Source organism: Xiphophorus hellerii, chromosome 3 (genome assembly GCF_003331165.1).
Source record: "Xiphophorus hellerii strain 12219 chromosome 3, Xiphophorus_hellerii-4.1, whole genome shotgun sequence".
In the NCBI taxonomy this organism is placed as follows: domain Eukaryota; kingdom Metazoa; phylum Chordata; class Actinopteri; order Cyprinodontiformes; family Poeciliidae; genus Xiphophorus; species Xiphophorus hellerii.
The window spans coordinates 25,526,458-25,546,505 of NC_045674.1; the positions used below are offsets into that span (position 1 = coordinate 25,526,458).

The 20,048-nt window shown below is 41.6% G+C and overlaps 1 protein-coding gene across 1 annotated transcript in view; it reads left to right on the forward strand.

The window, feature by feature from the left end:
• znf407 (zinc finger protein 407) overlaps positions 1 to 20,048 on the forward strand; it is a 199,643-nt gene that overhangs the window by 129,819 nt on the left and 49,776 nt on the right. The window contains exons 7-9 of the mRNA XM_032558852.1: positions 571 to 654; positions 3,233 to 3,353; positions 9,306 to 9,484. Coding sequence (XP_032414743.1) covers positions 571 to 654; positions 3,233 to 3,353; positions 9,306 to 9,484 — 384 coding nt within the window. The remainder of the gene's footprint in view (positions 1 to 570; positions 655 to 3,232; positions 3,354 to 9,305; positions 9,485 to 20,048) is intronic.

Consider the following 20,048-nt stretch of genomic DNA (forward strand, 5'->3'; position numbering starts at 1 on the left):
AGAATGCCCTGCGCTAAGTCCACTTCCTGCTTTCGGAGTAGTCTCCAAAGGCATCCACATATGAATTTGAACTGCGCCAGAGTTCTCTTTAATCAAAGTTCGCCATACGGCGGATCAGTTTCATTTTTGTCTGCATCAGAGTTCGATTATGCATTCATACCTCCCCAAACGAACCGGACTTTCTAGGCAAACTGACTAGAGTTTGATTAAAGTGGACTAAACAGAGCTGGTGGGAACACACCTTAAAAAGGTTGTTAAGGTCAATAATAGACAAGCCCCTCTCTTGTTTGATGTTTGGTTCACTTAACAATCCATCATAACCCCTTGTTGAGACACGTCAAGGCTGTCCTGCAGGTGTTAGAAAGACGAAACCTGTAGCCTCTTCTGCTGTTTAGTATTTGTTTTCATATTTATTTTAGATGGCTTCTCTCAGGTAGTTGAAATTAAACAGGCTGTTCTTTTACACCTTTGATCAACAAGCACTAAATTAAGGTATTAGAATTTCCTCACAACTTTCCTTGTGTCCTCAGTGTGTTTCTCTATGTCCCTTCTTCTACTCTGCATTTACAGGAGAGAAGTCCTACCTCTGTGACCTGTGTGGCTTCGCAGGAGGCACAAGACACGCCCTCACCAAACACAGACGCCAACACACAGGTAAACCACCAGACACACACTCCGAGCTCGCGATGTAAATTTATCCGAGCACAAACTAACTCTTGTGTTCACGGACTTTCTTAATCTCAGTCGTCGATTGAAGCCTTCAAACGCGAACTGTGGTGCAGTCCAGGCGACCCGTTTGCTACGTCTCGCTCTCACACGGGTGCTTCGGTTTGACGCGCTGCCGTCGTTGATGGGCATGTGTACGAGTATGGCTGACTGAATCTGAGATTTTTAATTTCAGTTATCATTTCACCATGTCATTCTGTCGCTTAGGGAAATTGCATTTTTCAGATGGGCTGTCAATAACAAGTGTTTTTTTTTTTTCTCCCCAAGAAGGGGAGAAATTGAGATAGTGAAACAAATACCGTTTCTAACCCTCAACTGGCAGACTACCAACAATTATTAATGCTCTTATAAATATTCATTGCTAAATATTCATTCTTAGATTTTGTACCTAAAGCGTCCAATTCTGTCCAGCCCTACTGTGCCGATGCTTGTCGGTTGATTTACCCGCATGGTTAACGACAACAGATTTGACAATGCAACAACCGAGGCAACTGGGAAGCCCAACATTTTATTGCGCAAACTCCCGAGGGTCATATTGTGCCATTATTTTTGATGAATTCGTAGCTCTTACGCAGCAACAGCGCAGAACAGGCAAGCGGCCATCGCCGTTCCTCTCAACGTGGAAATGTCACCGAGGCAGTAACAAACTGTGTCCAGTGAAGGTCATGTTAAGAGTAAAGAGAAAAGAAGCAGACTTTCTTGAAGATTTTGAATAAAATACCTTCCTGCTAAAAAAAAAAAAAACCCCAACAAAAAACAGGGGGGCAAGAAAAAAAGACGTTTTCTGGAAAGCCCCTATGAATGGCTCAGTCGTTGCAGGATGCAAAGCAATACAACTAACTGACTAACGGAGAGATTTTATGAAAAACACAAAGACAAATACACATGAAGGCAGAATTTACTCTAATGAGTTGTTAGACAACAATATCAGCACCCCACTGTTAGAACAGTTGCCACTTATTTTGAAAGGATAGTTCACATATCACTTCCTGGTGCCAGCTTATTTCTAGCAAAAGCAGTGTTTCCCCTGTCTTCAGTAAAATAATAATAAAAACAGACTTCTACTGACCTTTTATTTTTATGCAAATGTATTTAATGCTCAAAGAAGGCTGCTTTGATTTAGCTAATTTTACACATTATCTGATCTGTTGAAGCAGATCAGACCCCAGTGGAGTTTTTGTTTTACTTAAGATAAGTAAGATCCTTTTATCTTTGTCAAGTCATGTACAGGGCTCTGCACTAAGAATTAATTGTTAACTATTAAGTAGTGAAAGTATCCGTTTAACTTTTTGGCATTTTTGCAACATTGCAGCAATAATATTTAATGAATTTTATTGGGATTTATTTGCGCCAGCAATCAAGACAAAATAGTATAAGGAAGAAAGAGAATTGGTGCTTTTCAATATTTTTTCAAAGTAAAATTTGAAAAATGCCGTTTTTATTTGTATTCAACCTCCACATCCTCCACGCACACAGAACAGATGACAGATTATTTTTTTTCATCCTTTGCAATATACCTCAAGCCTACTCAAATTGGATCGAGAGCACGTGAACTTCAGTACTTCAATGTCCAAGTCTTTTCACGGATTCTCAGTTGAATTTTATTTATAGACTTTGACTAGGCAATTCTAACATGCGAGCATTTTTTTTGATCCAAGCCATTTATTTGTATCTCTGGATGCATGTTTAGCTTCGCTCTCATGCTGGAAGGTTAACTTCCTCCACAGTCAAAAACAAAAGTTTGTCTCTCTCTCCAACAGTCTTTCTTCCAGGATTGATCTGAATTTAGCTCAGTTCGTCTTCCCATTGAATCTAACTCACATCTTCATTCCTGAAGAAAACAGGGTGATGTTGCCATCACCATGTATTACTATAGAGAAGGTGAGACCTGTCTTCTTGTCCATCCAGTAGGTGGGCGGCCATGTTTTGGTTGGTTTCCAGTGGCGTACTCTTGCTCCATAACCTTAACTCTTCTTCAAACGTCTCCACTACTTTATCCCTGACCTGTGCATTGTGTTTCTTGGTCTACATGATGCTGTTGGTCCACTCACGTTCTGTGTTTTGCTAATTAGGTGACTTGTGAAATGCGGATGAGAACTGGATACAAATGAATGCACCATCTTTAAAATGAAACTATTTGACTTACTTTGTGTTCTGCATACTATTCCAATAAAATACATCAGAGTTTGTCATTCTAAGAGGTTTTTTCCCCCTTTTTTGGGGGGGGTTATTTAAGAAGAAGAATTACTTTATTCATCCCAGCAGGGAAATTATTTCGCAGTTACAGCACACTGCAGGCAGCCAGCTGAGCCGGCGCCATTTTTTGAAGGAGGACATGCGGCAAAGGTCGTCGGGACCGGGAGTCGAACCCGCGATGTCCGCGGGTCTAAGGCCTCCAAATGTGGGGCGTGCTAACCCCCTGCGCCACCACAGCACGTGCTTGTCTTCCCATGTCATCTGTTTCTCATCTCTAATGTCTACCTCCTATCTTTTTCAACCCCAACAGGAGAGAGACCCTTCAAGTGTAAGCTCTGCAACTTCGCCTCCACCACACAGTCCCACCTGTCGCGCCACAAACGTGTTCACACCGGAGAGAAACCGTACCGCTGCCCCTGGTGCGACTACAGGTACCGGCTCATTGACCCACACTTGGCTGTTGGCGCCGGTGGCATCGATGATCAGGAGGCTGATAACAGGGGGCACCAGAATGCAAAAGTGTGTGTATTTGACGTCGAGAAAGCAGGTGGCGTTGTCGGGTATTTTAAGGGGGAGCGTTTGGGGATAACGGTAAAAGCTTTGTGTGTGTGTGTTTATGGAGTTTTATGGTGTGTGTGTGTGTGTGTGTGTACGGTGCTTGAAAGCGGTGGAGAGCCGACAGGTCTAATCTCCGCAGCATGGCTCCATCTCATCACTCTGCCATCATCAACAAGCCCAGCCAGATCTCCACAACACGCACACCCACAACCACGTTCCTGCTCGCATCCTCACACACCGTGTCACTGTCACCGGCGGGTCCCTGTCATTAAAACACCATCACACCACATCAGTAATTACACAGGAAATTGTCGGTGAAATTGAAAAAGTTTTGGCCGGCGTTGCACATCTCTCCCTCTCTCTCCCTTTCTCTCTCTGTCTCTCTACCTGTCTGCTCCTCTCTCGCCTTCACTCGTTCCCCCTTTCTCTCGGCCCGGATCGTGGCAGGAAAGTGTGAAAGGGAATGATCTCAAACCCATCATCGGTTTTAGATGTACTCATTTGTTTTTTTCCCCCACCTTCTGTGACAAAATCATTTCAGCGGCTCGCTACACCTGCTTTGCTGAAATGAAGCTCTGGACTCAAACTTTATCTGTGTTTTCGAGGCGACTACATACAAAAGACAGATAGAAGGGGGAAAAAAGAAATGCTGACAAGTTATAATTGTTCTCAAATTATTGCTTTGTGTTTTAAAAAAACGAAACCTCTGGGTCACCCTATAGTTTATACTCAACTTGGTCGATACTCTTAAATGTCCCTTTTACGTCTATTGAACCAATGTGTGAATGTTTGGAGGTTTTTTTTTACATCCAGATGTCTCTGCTTCCCTTATATTCATTAGTTTATTCAGTTTTTAACTCTGTGAGACGACGAGGACTGTTCTTATGAACCTGGGCGCACACAGTTGCTTCTTGCAGATAAACTCAGAGTGTGTTGTTAATTACCGATAATAAGCTCTAGTATTTCTAACAGATATTTGCTGGCAATTGAAGTCTTCCTGTCTTCAAATACCAGCATTATAAAAATATACAGAAACTGAAGCATTTCGTCCTCCGTGATGCAAATGTTTTACTCACTTAGCCACTTTTACCTGTAGAAAACAAGGAACAAAAATAGTCAGGACACAGGACGATGCTGAGCAGAAAGCTGTAGATTGTTGCGTAGCATTCAGTTTATGAGCTTAAAAAACGAACATTTCTTGTTACATAAAAAAAGAAATCATCTCTTATCTCGTTGTCTTTTTCAAACCCAGCCGATTGAAGCCTCACTTTGCAGCAGTCCCTCCACCTGGACGAGCATGTGGCGACTGTGTGCAGTCGATTTCATTCAGTCATTAGCTTTGCAGCAGATCCTCATGTATTAAAACCTCATGCAGTGTTAGCATAGCATCATTAGCTGCATCTTGAAATGGCTGCTCTTTCTCAATTAAACCTGTCACAGCTAGTCACATAAAGACTTTATTGTCGTAGCAGTAGTTTACGTAAATTTCCTGAACATTTAGGTTCAACTCCTGGTAACTGTCTTGTGTTAATAGGCATGTTTTAAATTTATTTTGGAAATAGTTTCCAAAAAAAAAGTTGAGTATTTGCTTTGTAGACCATCTGTCATATAAAAAAAAATCTTACGTTGAATGATGGTCAGTATTTTGTAAATTTTGTTCAAGCTGAGCATACTGAAAATCATTCAAAGTTAGATCGTTTGTAAAAACTTGTGCTACTTTAGGAGGATCACTGATCCACATGCTCCTTTGTGTGAAATTTGGGCCTCGTCTCAAACCACCAGGCTGAACTCGACTATAAGAAAGATACTTTCCCGCAGAACGAGCCAAATGTTCTCGGCCCTATTGTTCCCTGGCTGATACATAATGATCGTTACTGATAGCAGCAAATGAAACACTAAATTAGAAGCCAAATTAACATTTTGGTAGCCCCAAGGGTTCTGGGGATCCAGAGGGGGAGGAGGTAGACAGTGGAAACACCCTGCTGGCTTATGAAGATGAAGACAGGACGTGAATGTGAGGGGCCGTACCTGCGCCTTGCTTTTACACCCTCACCTGGTTGTAATAAGGAGCTGCTGGATAGGTTCGACCTTTGAGTGAATTTCGGGCTTCTGAAATAAAAACACCGCTTTCGTAGGGAAATAGTTCAGCCTTCTGTGACTGACAGCCGCTGCTCGCTGGAAACAAAATCCGCTCCAGGGATGTGATTCGCACAGCTACAGTATTGCATGTTAAATGTTCCGCGTGTCGTTCACGGTTCTCACTTGATACGATGCTATCCCCATCAAAGCTGCTTCTGAAACGCATGTAAATGAGCGGGGAGTAAATGATCTATCAAATGCCACTCATCCACCATTCAGACAGACACAGATAATGGAGGGGGGATAATTATAGTTGGGAAATAGTGGTGAAAATATTCTAATGATATTGCGCTGGGAGTCCGGGGTTGTCAATTAATGATGTCTGTCTCACTTTTCCGCAGCTATTTATGCAAGCTGCTAAACTGCTTTACTTCCACTGTTTAGAAATGATTGCTATTGTTCACAATGAGAAGTTTCACCCCCCCAACCGCCTCTCGTTAAAGTCATAGTGGCTTCTTAAATGGTCTAATTAATCCGTAGCCTCTGACTTCTCGCGGGCCTGTGCCGACTATTACTTATTGGATGCTTAACCGTTTTTGTTTTAATCCGGCTGATGGCGAGTTTGACGATGAAACGCGTGCCGTCGGCGGCGGTCAAAGCCTGCAACCTTGTAAACTGACGGAAACGATCAACGGAGGAGAGGGAGCCATTAACCATTCGGCACAACATTGCACAAATGATTCGCATTACAACCCCCTCCAAAAAAAAAAAAAAAAATACTCCAAACACACACAAGGAACACATTTAAATCTTTCCTAACAAAGCGCCTCTTCAATTACACCTCTCCCATTAGCATACAGTCTTGGGGAGGAGGAATGTGGAAGTGGCTCAGATGAAGCTGGGAGCCGCAAAGTGGCGGCGATGAGGTGACGTGTGCGTCGGCTATCAGTATGGCTGACTCCCGTGGCGGGCGCATAGGTTGGGGGAGGTTGTCGAAACGGCGTTGGACTAATTAATCCGGCGTATAGTAGGAGGGTTAGTGTGGGCTTTCACTAACTGTGACACCTGCTGACTCCTAAACGCACATTGTGTTGTTTTAATATGACAATTACGCCATTACCATATCTGAGAGATAGCATGGCCCCCATAGGAATCCACCCGCGCTCTCTTTAGAGCCTTTTAGCTCTGCTTCAAATTTTATCTATTTATGCCGCAGTCCTAGAATACCAGATCAGCTCGCTTTTCAGCATTGAATGCTTTCTTTTTAGCAGCTTCGTTTGTGTTCATTTGAGTGCGTGTGACAGTCTAAAATTCATTTTTTTGTGTGTTTTTGTGTTGTTTTTTTTTTGTTCTCCATCAGGCTGAAGTGGATTCAACAGATGGCTGCAAGTTGCCTGTGAAGCTGCTTTGCTTTGTTAGTCACAGCAGATAAAACAGTAATCACAGAGAAAATATAGTTATTTGTTTGGATAAACTCATATTATTTAATACTGAGTTCTATAAAGTAAATGAATCACACTGTGTACAAGTCCTTTACAAAAGTGCATTTTTTTCAGTTTGTCACCTTATAATGACAAACTTCTATCAATCATTATTACAGTTAATTCTGATTATTATATAGATATTAAGTAGGAGGAAGAATATAACATGTTTTTTTTTACATTTTTATATGTGTTTAGCCATCTGTGGGCCAACTTTTGATGAAAATACATCTGAAAACATTTAGCTTCTCCAGGAGGGTGCTTGACCACGTCACTTTCTTCCACGTTTGTTGTGCCCCATGACTCGTGGTAAACTCCTATCAGGTCATCTTGTAGCTTTCTTCCAATAACAGCTTTCTTTTTGCCACTCACCCCTAAATGCCAGATTTGTTGACTAAAACCAGTAAAGGAGGCCAAAATACACTTGCACTGCATACCTACATTTGTTGAACTGTTTATTTTTTTTTAACTCTGCAGAATCCTTGACCTAGTGAACATTGTGCAACATTACCTGCATGCAATAAGGGAAGGTCTGGGTACTCGATGTCAGCTATGCAAAGCTAAATTAAAGTTGGCTAAGCTAAATCTATCTATGGGATGCTAAATATAGTAAAGGGATGCTAAGTTAAGTTATATATATATATCTAGATCTATATAGATAGATCTATCTGTCTGTCTGTCTGTCTATATATAGATATACTGTATATAACTATATATCTATATCTATATATATATATCTATATATATAGATATATATATATATAGGTGTGTGTTGGTGATTTTCAAGACTCATAAAGGTATTATTTTTTCGGGTTGAGAGTGCCTCAACAATAGAACATCTATTCTCTACTTGTGCACCACCCAGTGAGAGCTGGCTCCGTTTTTTTATTTTTTATTTTTGGATTGCAGTGAAGCCAGGCCGGACCACAGACCTGTGATGGAGAGAGGCGTCTCTGCAAAAGTGAAAACAAATTCCCTCTTTGGCTGGCGTGAGCTATGGCACAGTGGGGCTTTATTGTCCCGGCCAAGGTGATAAGGGAGAATAATTGCGTATTATACTGTCCGAGAATGTCAGGTCCAAACTGAGCACAAGTGCCTCATCCATCAACGCACGACGGTGTGTGAAGGAGTATTCCACCCCGCACATGCGTATTTGTATGATGTATTGTGGGTGAGCACATGTCTGCGTGCGAGTTCATTGATTCATGTCTGTATATGAAGACCACTGCTGTCATTTGAGTCTTTATTCTTATTTTTTCTTTAGCTCACGCTTTTTATTTTGCTGGTATTCAGTCTAAATATGTACGCACCGGTCTGGCTGTACCTTTAACATGAGCCTGTTTGTTTATGTGTGTATGGGGGCAGGTTTAGATACAGTCTGGGAGCAGATCAGGCAACATCATTAATCAGCAGCGGGTTGCGTCTGACTCTCCGAGCTGACATTGTTACATCCTATCCCCCTGCAGTAGCTCACTTCTTGGCCTGGACTGTTTGACCAGCACACACATACACACCCCCACACACACCACAACAACATCATCCTTTACCTTTCTTACAGCTGCTGAAGATACATAACTGCATAAAGGATGTCCTCAGACATCTCTGTTCAATGCATTCAGTGGGCCTGGATCCTCCAGCGGCCCTAACATACTGCTCCCAGCATGCTCAGATGAAAGAAAAAAGTGTGATAAAAGGAACACAAAATAACTATATCCTCCTGAGACCCAGCAATACATTTTTGTCCTCTGTGGAGGACATAGGTTTTTTTGTTCATAACTCTGAAACCATACATGCCACTGTGTTAAATCCTGTTGGTCCTTAGAGAGGACATCCTGGGCCTCAAAATGTGTTCATATTTGCCACAAGAGAGTCCCGATGTCCTCTCCAAAGGACATACTGTAATAAATAAATAATAACATGTTTTGAAACTTTTTCAATTGTAGTGATGTTTTTTCACTCCAAAGAGTCATGTAGTGAAAAAAAAAAAAAATTCAAAAACTTTTTTTTTTCTGGGTCTCAGGAGGTTATTGTGTCAAAACTGGATAAATTTCATGCTCGGAGCCCTCGTCCGGTCTGTGTCTGGGGTTCTTGTCTCGTACATGTCCACATAACAATAAAATGTTGGACTCGATAGCAAATATTTCACTTATATTCTCCCTCTTGAAACATCTTTTGAGCTCTCGCTGTTTTTTAAAAAGATATAATTTGTCTTTACTCGGGAAGATAAGAGTTTCATTGTTTGTTTTTCTCGGTTTGCCTCCCCAGGTCCAACTGTGCTGAGAACATCCGGAAGCACATTCTCCATACGGGGAAACATGAAGGAGTGAAGATGTACAACTGCCCCAAGTGTACCTACGCCACCAACTCCCCCATGGAGTTCCGTAACCACCTGAAGGACAATCACTTCGACATCGAGAACCCAGACCTTGCCTACCTTCATGCAGGTAAGGTTGCACAAATACCCACCTAGTCCCATATTCTACTAAGTTCTGGAAACGGATTCAACAATACACGATAGAATATGGCATTTGATCTTTACTAACTGTCTGACTTTATCTGTAATTGATAGGTTTATTTTGTCATAACCTGCAAAGAATCAGCCAGAGACAGAGATTAGGTTTCTTTTGATTTCTTTTCTGCAGAATAGGAGAATTGAGAACAGACGCGACGAATCGCTGTCAAACACTGTCTGGACTCAATTCTGCCAGTTCTTTCTTTGCATTTCTCTTTATTGTATAGAAAAAGGAGGTTGGGCTTCTCTTCACACAGTCACACAGAGAATTGACCAACCGTCTTTACATTCTGAAATCTCCTATGGACATGCCCTTATAAGGGCATGTGGCTGACCACAACTAATCAGTTACAGATGGAACTAATAACACATGAATGTTTAACGTTTTTAGCTTCTAAGCAAACATCCTAAACAAAGTTAATAACATACTACAAAAGAAAGAGAAGTTAAGTAAATATAAAAAGAAGAATAATATGAGAGTAATAATAAAAAAGAATAATATGAAAAGAATAATATGAAAAGATAACTTGTAAAATAAACTCATGAGTAAATGAACAGGAGGATAATTTTCCTAACAGTAATAGTCCAATGAAACCTTTGCCTTAGGTCAGACTTATCAGAGCATACCTGAATTATTCAGATTTCTATCAATGCAACAGATAAATTCTTTAATTTCTTCTAAAAGTCAGATGAGTGTCACTCTTTCTGTAAGTTCCTCACTACTTCGATGACTTTGTTTGTCTTGGTTACTGAGCAACTCCTCTGGATTGGCCAAAGGCTAAAGGGGCATTTCACCAATTTTACTGCTGAAGATCTGTTCTGTAGTCAGAGGAGCCACCGCTCTGCCTCTGAACACATTTCTTTGCTATCTCCAAGGGGACCTCTGTATTCTTAGATATCAACCAAGGTTGTGTCACACTGATGCTATCGGCCTTTTAGAGTCTTCAAATATTTGCTAAAAAAACAAAATAAAATCAAGGCATACACTGCATCAACTTACAAATCTGAAAATATCTAAAGAAATATGACGGTGTTACTGATAATCATCAAGTTATTTCCTCGTTTTGCCACCTTTGTTGTGGAAGCAGAGTGCAGTCACAAAATATCTATATATAACTCATTTTGGGGGATCATTTAGAGTGGTGGGTGGCCTCTCAAATGTAACCTCTTCAATGACACTGAATAGTTTTGCTTTAAGGTTTTTTGAAGTTTGCGGCATACCACAGGGATCATTCCTACTCCCCCTTATGCTTTTTAAATTCATGTCTTCTATGAATCAGATTGTTTAACAGCATCCGTCCATTCGTCATCAGTTCATTTTAATTACTAAGGAATCTTGAACTACGGTTCAGTTTGCAGATTTTTCTGAGGAACGTGTCTCCAGAATATTTGCAGATTTTTTCATAGAGCTGATGTAAAATATTTAAAATAAAATACAGTTTGCAAAGCTGAAATATTCAGGTACAATGTCACTTGGCACGCTGTTGGCGGCAAATGAGCCCTTACCAAAAATGCATAGGATACATTTTAAGTTGAAGGAGACAGTTTGTTATAATATAATAATAGTAATGGAGATCATGCCTACTTCTTTTTTCTCCATTTTAATGTCACTCCCACTCTTCCTTTATAATGGTGCTATACAAATATTACACTGACTTTGTTGTTTTTTCTTCTTTTTATGTCTTCTACCCCACATCTCATGTTAGTTGGGAACATTTATTCTACTTCCAAAACCTTATTTCTTTTGTTCTTTCGAGGTTTTCAACCTTGATCTTGCATTACTTCTCTGAAGTGTGCTGGTCGACATTCTTAGAGTGCATTTTTGTCAGTGGACCAAGTCTTGTCATTAAGCTCTGATGGAGGTGCGCCCAGCCACAAAGAAGCGGAGCTCAGAGATTGCTGGTGTAGCCATCCCTGCCAATCACTCAGGCCACAGAGACAGATGAAATCTCGTCCTTCCTCGATTGGGTTCCTTTGTGTTCCAGTGTTCCTCTTTGTCCTTGAGGACCTCCAAATCCAATCGGTAGAGTGGCTGTCCTTCAGAGGTGCAGTGAGGACAGCCTTTATCCTGTTATCCCTCTGACCTTACACAAAGGCATTGGAACCAGAGGGGGGCACCATGGAAAAGAGGCCAGGCAGGGACATTACTGGAAAACCACTGCTTTCTGTTGATACGTATATTCCTCGAATTGATAAGGGTTGCGTCCTTGTTCGGACCCTGAAGCTTGTTGTTCTAGATTAGTGACTCGTTCTTTTTCTTTATATGTTTTTGTCAAATTTAGAGATCTTTCTTAACCTTCTTTACTTCCACCTCCTAACCTTCCTGTTCAACCTTTTTACCTTAGTACTTCCATATTCTCTGTATGCTTTCACCTTTAACCAAAGCACACATTTAGGTTTAGATTTTATTTCTCACCTCAGTATAGTTCTCACCTTTGTTTTGTCCAGCTTCCTATGTTTTTGTTTGTCCTGACCTTTGGTTAAAACAGATTCTGAAGCGATTGTACTTTACACCTCCCAAGTTTCACCTGTGAACCAAAAAAAAAAAAAAAACTAGGTATACAGACGGAAACCTATTCTTTGGCTTCCCTGATGAAGACGTGCAAGGCTAAAAATACATTTACCTTTTATTTTAGTATGGTAATTTAATGTTGAAAATTGCAACCTTTATTGTGGTAAATCCTTCAATCCATCCATTGTCTATATCCGCTGGAGTTGGTGTCTATCTCCATTGGTCACTGATCAAGAGGTTGGGTATACTCTGGAGAGATTGCCACTCAAACACCGGGCAACACAGAGACGGACAGGATAAACAATCTTTGACACATACATGTACCTCGGAACAATTTGGAGCAACCAATTAACCTAACATGGTTTGGGACTTCGGAAGGAATCTGGTGTACCCGACATCCGTGCATGCACAAGAAGAACACGCAAACTCCATGCAGAAAGTCCCCAGGCTGGCATTTGAACATGTTAAAAGAATAACTGTTTTCACAGAATTCCTGGTCGGACAATTATTTGTACCTCCTACTGTAAATACTTTCTTTAACCTGAAAGCAATGGACTTAAGGAAAATGTTGATTGGGAGCACCCAAGTGCATCTCATCAACACATTATTTGCATTGGGTTGACGGGTGCCGATACACTACATGGTACTGGACTCCAGCCTTGGATAGATTTACCAGAACTTGAAGAGAGCAGGTTGGAACAGGACCATACCTAGCCCGTGGGGTTTGTTTGGTGTGAAGTATTTGCGGCAATTATTAAGCCTGACACCATTCATGCGTGTTGCCTTTCAGTTTTCTCGTCTACTGCTTCAACAAGGTTGGATCATACAGAGAGGCTTTGAGAATCCATCCTTCCACAATCTCACTAGATCCGTCAGAGCATTTAATCCTCGCTTAAGCATCCCACACACCCGGGGGTACTTCACTCTACTGAAACTCATGCGCGCCAATGTAGACCCAAAGAAGACTTCTGTGCAAGGGTCAGTTTCTACAGCCGTGTATGCGTACTCAGCATCTGAACTAATGAGGCTGAGACTCAACACAATCAGTCACAAGGACACACATGACATGTGACTGACACTTTCTGTGCACGCTGAAAGTGGCAGGTGTGTGAACTTGACTAGGTGCCCAACTATCTCATCAAACTTGTAAGGATCTATACGGGTTGTGGGAAATGAAAGGATTTGTCACAAGAAATGTAGCCAGTTGGTATTCTTGACTATGAAGTCACAACCATCCACAAACGGTGTGCAGGGATTCCACATGGCTGACAAAATATGCACAATACACCCCAGTATGTGGAAGCCTTGAGGGATTCTTCCCTTCAGCTCATCCTATGGGCTTTCCACAAGACTTAGTTCTGTGGACTGAGACGGGTATGGGAGAAGGTTGCTTTTGTGTCTGACTAATCATTTCTCTTTTGATCTTAGTTGTTCATGATACAATGCACTCTAGCATGGTTACCAAGGCTGACACAATACCACACTTTATAGTTGGCATAAGATGCTTTGCCACGTTTGATAAATTGTGTCATCCAAAACCCAAAACCTCACAATCTGGCAAGATAAACCCAGGTCCGTGTCTATGGTAATGTGGAGACCCGTGGATATTATATCTATATCTTAGGGGAACATAGAATCATGGAAAGTATTATAATTTTTTAAGTATAAGTAAATAGCATAAATAAATTGCTAATTATTTTAAAGGACTTGTTGTACCAACATTTGTGCCACTGTTGAATTATTATTTATAACGAATGTTCTCTACTTTTTTTTTGTCCAGTACTGCAATAGGTTACATACGTTATCACAGACTTTTTTTTTTCAGTGTTTTGTGTGAAGGTCAGATCTCATCTGAATAACACACCATCCAAAGGAAGCACATCCTCCTCCTTCAGTCAAATTAAGCAGCGTATTTTCAAGATGTCATCTTGCCTCTAATAGATATTCAGCTCACAGCTCACCACACGCAGGAAGCAAAGAATGACAGCAGCTGAAATAACCCAAAATGCAGCAGCTGGCCCTTTCAACCCAAAGAAGTAAACTTTTTCTCTGAAAAATAATTGCCTTTAATATTTTATCCTCCAGGAGTATCGGCATGTAAATAAGGACAAATTTCGTCGTTAAAACCCAAAAGCAAAAAAGAAGAAACAGGTGATGTGAAAGATTGAATATCCACTTGCGAAGCGCTCCTCTTTGAAAAGGAGCAGAAAGGGGAGGTGGAGGTGGCAGCGGGAAGAGGAGTTCTTCATCTAAGTAGACAGAACGAGTCCAAAAGAAAGAGACAGGGGGAAAAAAGATTAAGAAGGTAGATGTTGAATTAACCTGCTTGTGATTGCTCTCTGTCAGAGTGGCACCGGGGCCAGCAGCGAGAGGCAAATCAGCTGTGATGGCCCTTCCTGCTGTTCCCCCTTTGAAAGACACAGATCAAACGCAGCCCCAGTCACGGGCCCTTGTAGCCCCTCGCGCCGGATTGATTGACACCCGAACGTCTCGGCTCGCGCTTCGCCTTTCCATATCTCTTCTTCTCGTCTCCCCTCTCTCTCTCTCTCCCTCTCTTTCCTTCTTTATTCATCGTCGCACTTCGAATTAAAGCCTCTCTCAAGGATGAAAGCAGAGGTCCTTTGCAAACGAAGGAAGAGAGGGGAATTAGATCCAGCAACTGATGGAGGGGAATGGTGATTAGGGCATCAGAGGGAAGGAAGAGGGAGAAACAAAAGGAGGTTAGATACGTGAGGGGAAAATGTTGCTGACAGGAGTCATTTTGATAGAGCGGTAATGACAATTGTCTTTCATGTGAGGAGAGACGCCGCGGCAGAATCACGAGGCGACAGCAGAAACACTGCAGAGCTTCTGCTACACCTACAGAGTCTGCAAAAAGCATCTATACCCCTTTTATTTACATAATTTGTCAGGTTGAAACTTCAAATAATACAGATTTTTTGGGGGATTTGAGGCGTTAGATCGGGGGTCAGCAACTTTTTTCCATTGAAAGAGTCACTAACAAAACTCGAGCCGCAAAACACGATTTACTAAATTTGTACCTCGTACAATGTTTTATTACGGAAGCCAGCAAGATTAAACTAACATTTATTTCTATTTTCAGATTTTACATCAAGATGAATCCTCTATTACTGTAGAAAAACGCAACTTTGTGGAATGAGATGAGCCTTTTCTGTTCTACTGAGGCCTCAGAGGTTGTTGGCGTACATTACTGACATGGTGCCCGTGCATCCTTAAAAAGGCTCAAATTCATGTACCTGAAATTAAGGCCTTAAAATGTCTTAAGCTCATTAGAAAATGTATATTTGCCTTAAATATGTCGATCACAGGTCTTAAATTTTGTCATAGCAGGATTATTTGTGTAGTTTTTTTCTAAGTCACCCACAAACATAATCATTGTGTTTTTTGACTCTAGGCAGTTGTGGCTAACTATAACTAGCTTCTAATATACCCTAGCTAGTTAGCTAGCTTCTTCGCTTTTGTCATCGTTAAAGTGTAAATTTATCTCCTGTTGGCTGGACATTGGCTCGCTTCTGTTGACAACTCTGTATGTCGCTGCATTTATTTTGTCCTAAGAATCTGGACAGTGCTACTATTTAAAATGTGCAATTTTCTATTGTACACTTCTGTCATGATGCAGGTCTTGTTAACTTCATAACGGTCTTAAAACTGCCTTAAAAATCTTACATTTGTGTTTGTGAAACCAACAAAAACCTTAAGTGAATCTGGAGGAGTTGTAGAGATCCACAGCTCATGTGACTGAATCTGTTGATTTGCAAATATTTCCTTTGTAGAGGAAAGCCATAGTATGTCCCACTTCCAGTTTATCACAAGCCATGAACAACAAACACAATAAACATGTGGAAGAAGGTGCTACGGTCAAACTGTGACATCTTTCCTTCTGCAAGCTAATCAGAAATGCTGGGAAGACGGATGGAGCTAAATAAAGTGAAATCCTGGAGGAAAACCTGTTGGACATGAGAGTGGGATAATAACCCTGCACTTAAACTCAGTGCTACTATGGAAAGAATCAAAGTACTGTATATTCAGATGCTACAATAGTTTGGCCAAGATGTGCTAAGTTGGTAGAAAGTTTCAAAAACTATTTGCAGCTTTAATTGTGGTGACTTTGGTTATAAAAAAAAGCATTTGCTGAGAGAAGCCAAATTTAAAAGTTCGCCACACCTTTCAGATTTTTCCTACTGTTTCTCACATCAGTCTATCCTGTGAAACACAGTGAAGCTTTCAGTTGTACCATTAAAAAAAATGTGGAAAATGGTTTGAATCCTTTAACAAGACACTGACTAACCTCTCTAAACTCCGCCTCAACATGCGGTAGACGTGGTGCAGCCGCGCCACCCGTTCCCTCTCCCTCCTTCCAGAGAGGTCGGGTGCGTTGGTTTGTGTTAAATCGGCCCGACGCGCCGCTCACAACCCGCACCGAAACGCAGGCGAAACACCACCGTCAGCTTTGTCAGACCATCTCCGCTGCCCCCGGTTGTTTTTTTTATTTTTTTTACATTTTGAAAAACTTTCCCACATTTTCAGCCAAGGTTATAACCGCCCACCTCCGGGGCTCAGAGATCAAATGCTTTGTAATTAGCTGAGAGCGTCTGAGGACGCGACGCTCGGCACCTGACAAAAAAAAAAAAAGGTGAAACAAATAAATAAGTAAACTTCTTGGAGGCATTGTTGCTGCTTTATGCAGATTATGTTTTCCATAATAATCCATGATGGATTGCCACGGCAGAGGGCCAGAGGAGGCGCTGGCCTTGTAAGTGATGATCTTAATACACAGTTATAACCACGGGCAAATTCATTTGTTTGCTCTTTTTTTTTTTTTTTATATTCCTTATTAAGCAAATCTGTAAACAAATATGGGTTTCGATGGCTTTTACTTAAATAATGCATCTCTGTGGGCGCGCAGCTACCCCTCCTCGCTTTCACCTTCTGTTCATCATGTAATGAAACATTACTCTCATGAGTTTTACTTGCATATTGTGTTACAGCGGCGCGTTGGATTGTTGGAGGACAGGTGTGTGTGTCATGCAAATATGCCCCAGGTATTCCCGAGCATACGACACCGTGTTGACGTTGTGAAAGAAGCCGCAGACACCGGCGATAAAATCAACATCTGTTTCTAATAACACCGTGTTATATGTGACAAGTTTTTGTACGGGCAGGGACAAAAACACAACACAGGTTTTGAAAAAAAAAAAGAAAACGGTGATAGGACTTCAAGTCGTCAGCTTCGGTGATAAACCCGTGTCTCCGTGTCACCTTCCTTATGTTTGCGTCGGCTTGATGGACATTAATGAAAAACGGTGTTCTGTTTGGAATTATGTAAAATCTGAGGAGCGGGGTTGGGAAATTGTGCTGACACCACGGCAGCAGCAGAAGAAACTTGGTGATGCTGAGGTGAAGCTAACGCTGGGATTCAAACCTTTTCTCATCCTGTTCAGTTCCGCTGCCGACTTTAAAAGTTTAGAAATGTTTGTGTTTGGATCTTTATCTGCTCTGGTTGAAGACGGAAAAAAGCAAAGAGTCTCAAAATTGCATATTCTATTGTTTTTGTGATGTTTCATCCATCCATCCTTTTGTCATCAATCTATCATTTTCCATCCATTCTTTTTTACCAATCTGTCATTTTTCATCCATCCATCCATCCATCCATCCATCCATCTATCCATCCTTTTTTCCCCATTCTTTCTAGTGCATTCTTCCATCCATCTGTAGAAATATGCGCCATAAATTCACTTCATCTTTTTGCATTCACACAAATTACTAAGAATTAAAAAAAGAAAGCAAAGCACACATTATATATTTTTTTTCCACCATCTGTTTGCTTCACTTCAAGATATTACAACCTGAAAATGACTCACTTTTATTGTTTTGAACCAACTATAAAATATTTCTCCCACCATCAGTTAGTGACCTCAGCTTCCACGGACACAGAAGCCTTAAAGCAGCGATTGAAGCTCTGCAGGGAGAATGAAGCTATAAAGGATAAACCTTCCAGCTTCTTCTGATCCACTCACTTTGACCCGTTTATCCCAACCTTTAAAAAAGAAAAAAAAACACCCTCTTTTTGATTGTTAATCAATATTCAATACCTGCTTCTCCCACATCCGCCGCCACCACCACCTCCTGTGTTGTCTTGTTTGAGTTATGAGAGCAGAGAAGCATCTGCTCTGTCTCCGGTCCCCAAGGAGACGAACGCCAACGGATGTGTGAGTCTTTTTGGGGTTAGCTAAGCATTTTATGGAGGTTGGGGGGGAAAAAAATAAAAGCACATCAGTTGCACGCATCTCAGAAAACCAATCCGGGCCCGGTCTGGGACGAGCAGGCAGCAATTCCTGCGTAATGACCTGCTCCAATGAGCGTGAAAGCTCTCCCAACTGGCTGCATTCATCACACATCAGCCACAACAAACTCTCTTTTGTTTCATCCTTTTTCCCTCCCTACCTTTTTTTCTTCTTCTTCTCTTCTTCCTGCCGGCGTCAATCCGATAGCCTCTGCTCGGCTGCTTAGCCGCCATCAGGAGTCCTGACTGACATGTGGTGTTCAGTCAGACAGTTCAGATCTTATGAAACTGATGTCTACATTTTGTATTTCTTATATATATATATATATATATATATATATATATATATATATATATATATATTTGTCACCTTTTGGCTATCTTGAGCAAAATTAGTTCCGCGGGATAAATGATGACCGGAGGAGCGGCTGTCATTGTCGGACTGGGTCAAACCCGGCGCCTCTGGACACGTTCTGTCACATTCGGAACATCCGAGGCAGATTGATGACACATGATATATGCTCCCCGGTGTTGCCGGTGACACACTTAGGTTAGCTTTGTGCTTATGTTGCAGTGTTCTGAAGCGTTGCAGATGGCTTATGTAGGACACAGCCGAACGGGACGAGAAATGAAAACTGTAGGAATCTGTTTTTAACAGGCGCTACATTCCCGATTATGACATTTGGAGGGTAGGAAACTGGGCGAGGTAACGTGACGCAGTAGCCGCGGCTCTACTGCTTTTGCTAAGGAAAATGAAAATAAAATAAAAAATAAAGCTTTGATATGATATTTCCTTATTCCCTGAACTGGGAGCAGTAGATAATGAGAAACTTTTTATACTTTCTTTTCCTTGAAAGCTGTGCTACCAGTTTTGTTTTGATGCACTACGCCGGCTCCCTCATGAATTGGATAATCACTTATATAAACTACTGGTTTTTAGAGTCCCCAGGGATTTACCAGTGCTTATCTGAGTTCCTTTTTCCTGTTTGTTTTTTGTTTTTTTTCTTGTTCTGTGGAGGTCGGCGTAGCTGCCGGTTGCTATAAAGTCTCAATCCCTCTGCCTCTCTTCTACCCATCCAGTTGCAGCAAACAGCTAACATGCTAGAGACAGACAGATGCAAGTCGGTATTGATTTAAAACAAATTGTTGATAGAGTTAAGAGACTTAAAAAAAAGAAGGGGGGAAGCAGAAAATATAAAACTGTTATTGAGCGATTAGTGCAGCCCACTCTGCCCCGTCCTGACCTTTTACTGAGCCAACAGTACTCCGTAGTACCAACATGTTGTCCCTGATCGCCACTCTCATTGGCTGAAGTGCACTTCTGAGAGCTCCACCGCGACCTTTGCCCCCCCTCTGCCGTGCCAGGGACCCTTGCGGTCCCCCTTCCTCTCTACCCCTTCCGTGTGTCGCCTGTTTGGTGGCTCTCCAAATGTGTCAGCGTCCCTAATTAGCTACAGGCTCAACTTTCCCCAACTAAACAACCAATTACCGACACTTTAGCCCTGCCCAGTCCCATGTTTCCTGATACAGTGGCCTATTAGGGCCCCTTATTTCTTCCCCAGCATAATTGAATCCCCTGGCTTCTCATCAGCGGGCTAATTTAAGCCAATGTGCAGAGTTGGTAATCAGACGGGTTGCCCATTAGGCTATCAGACCCCAATTAAGTGCCCTCTTATTTCC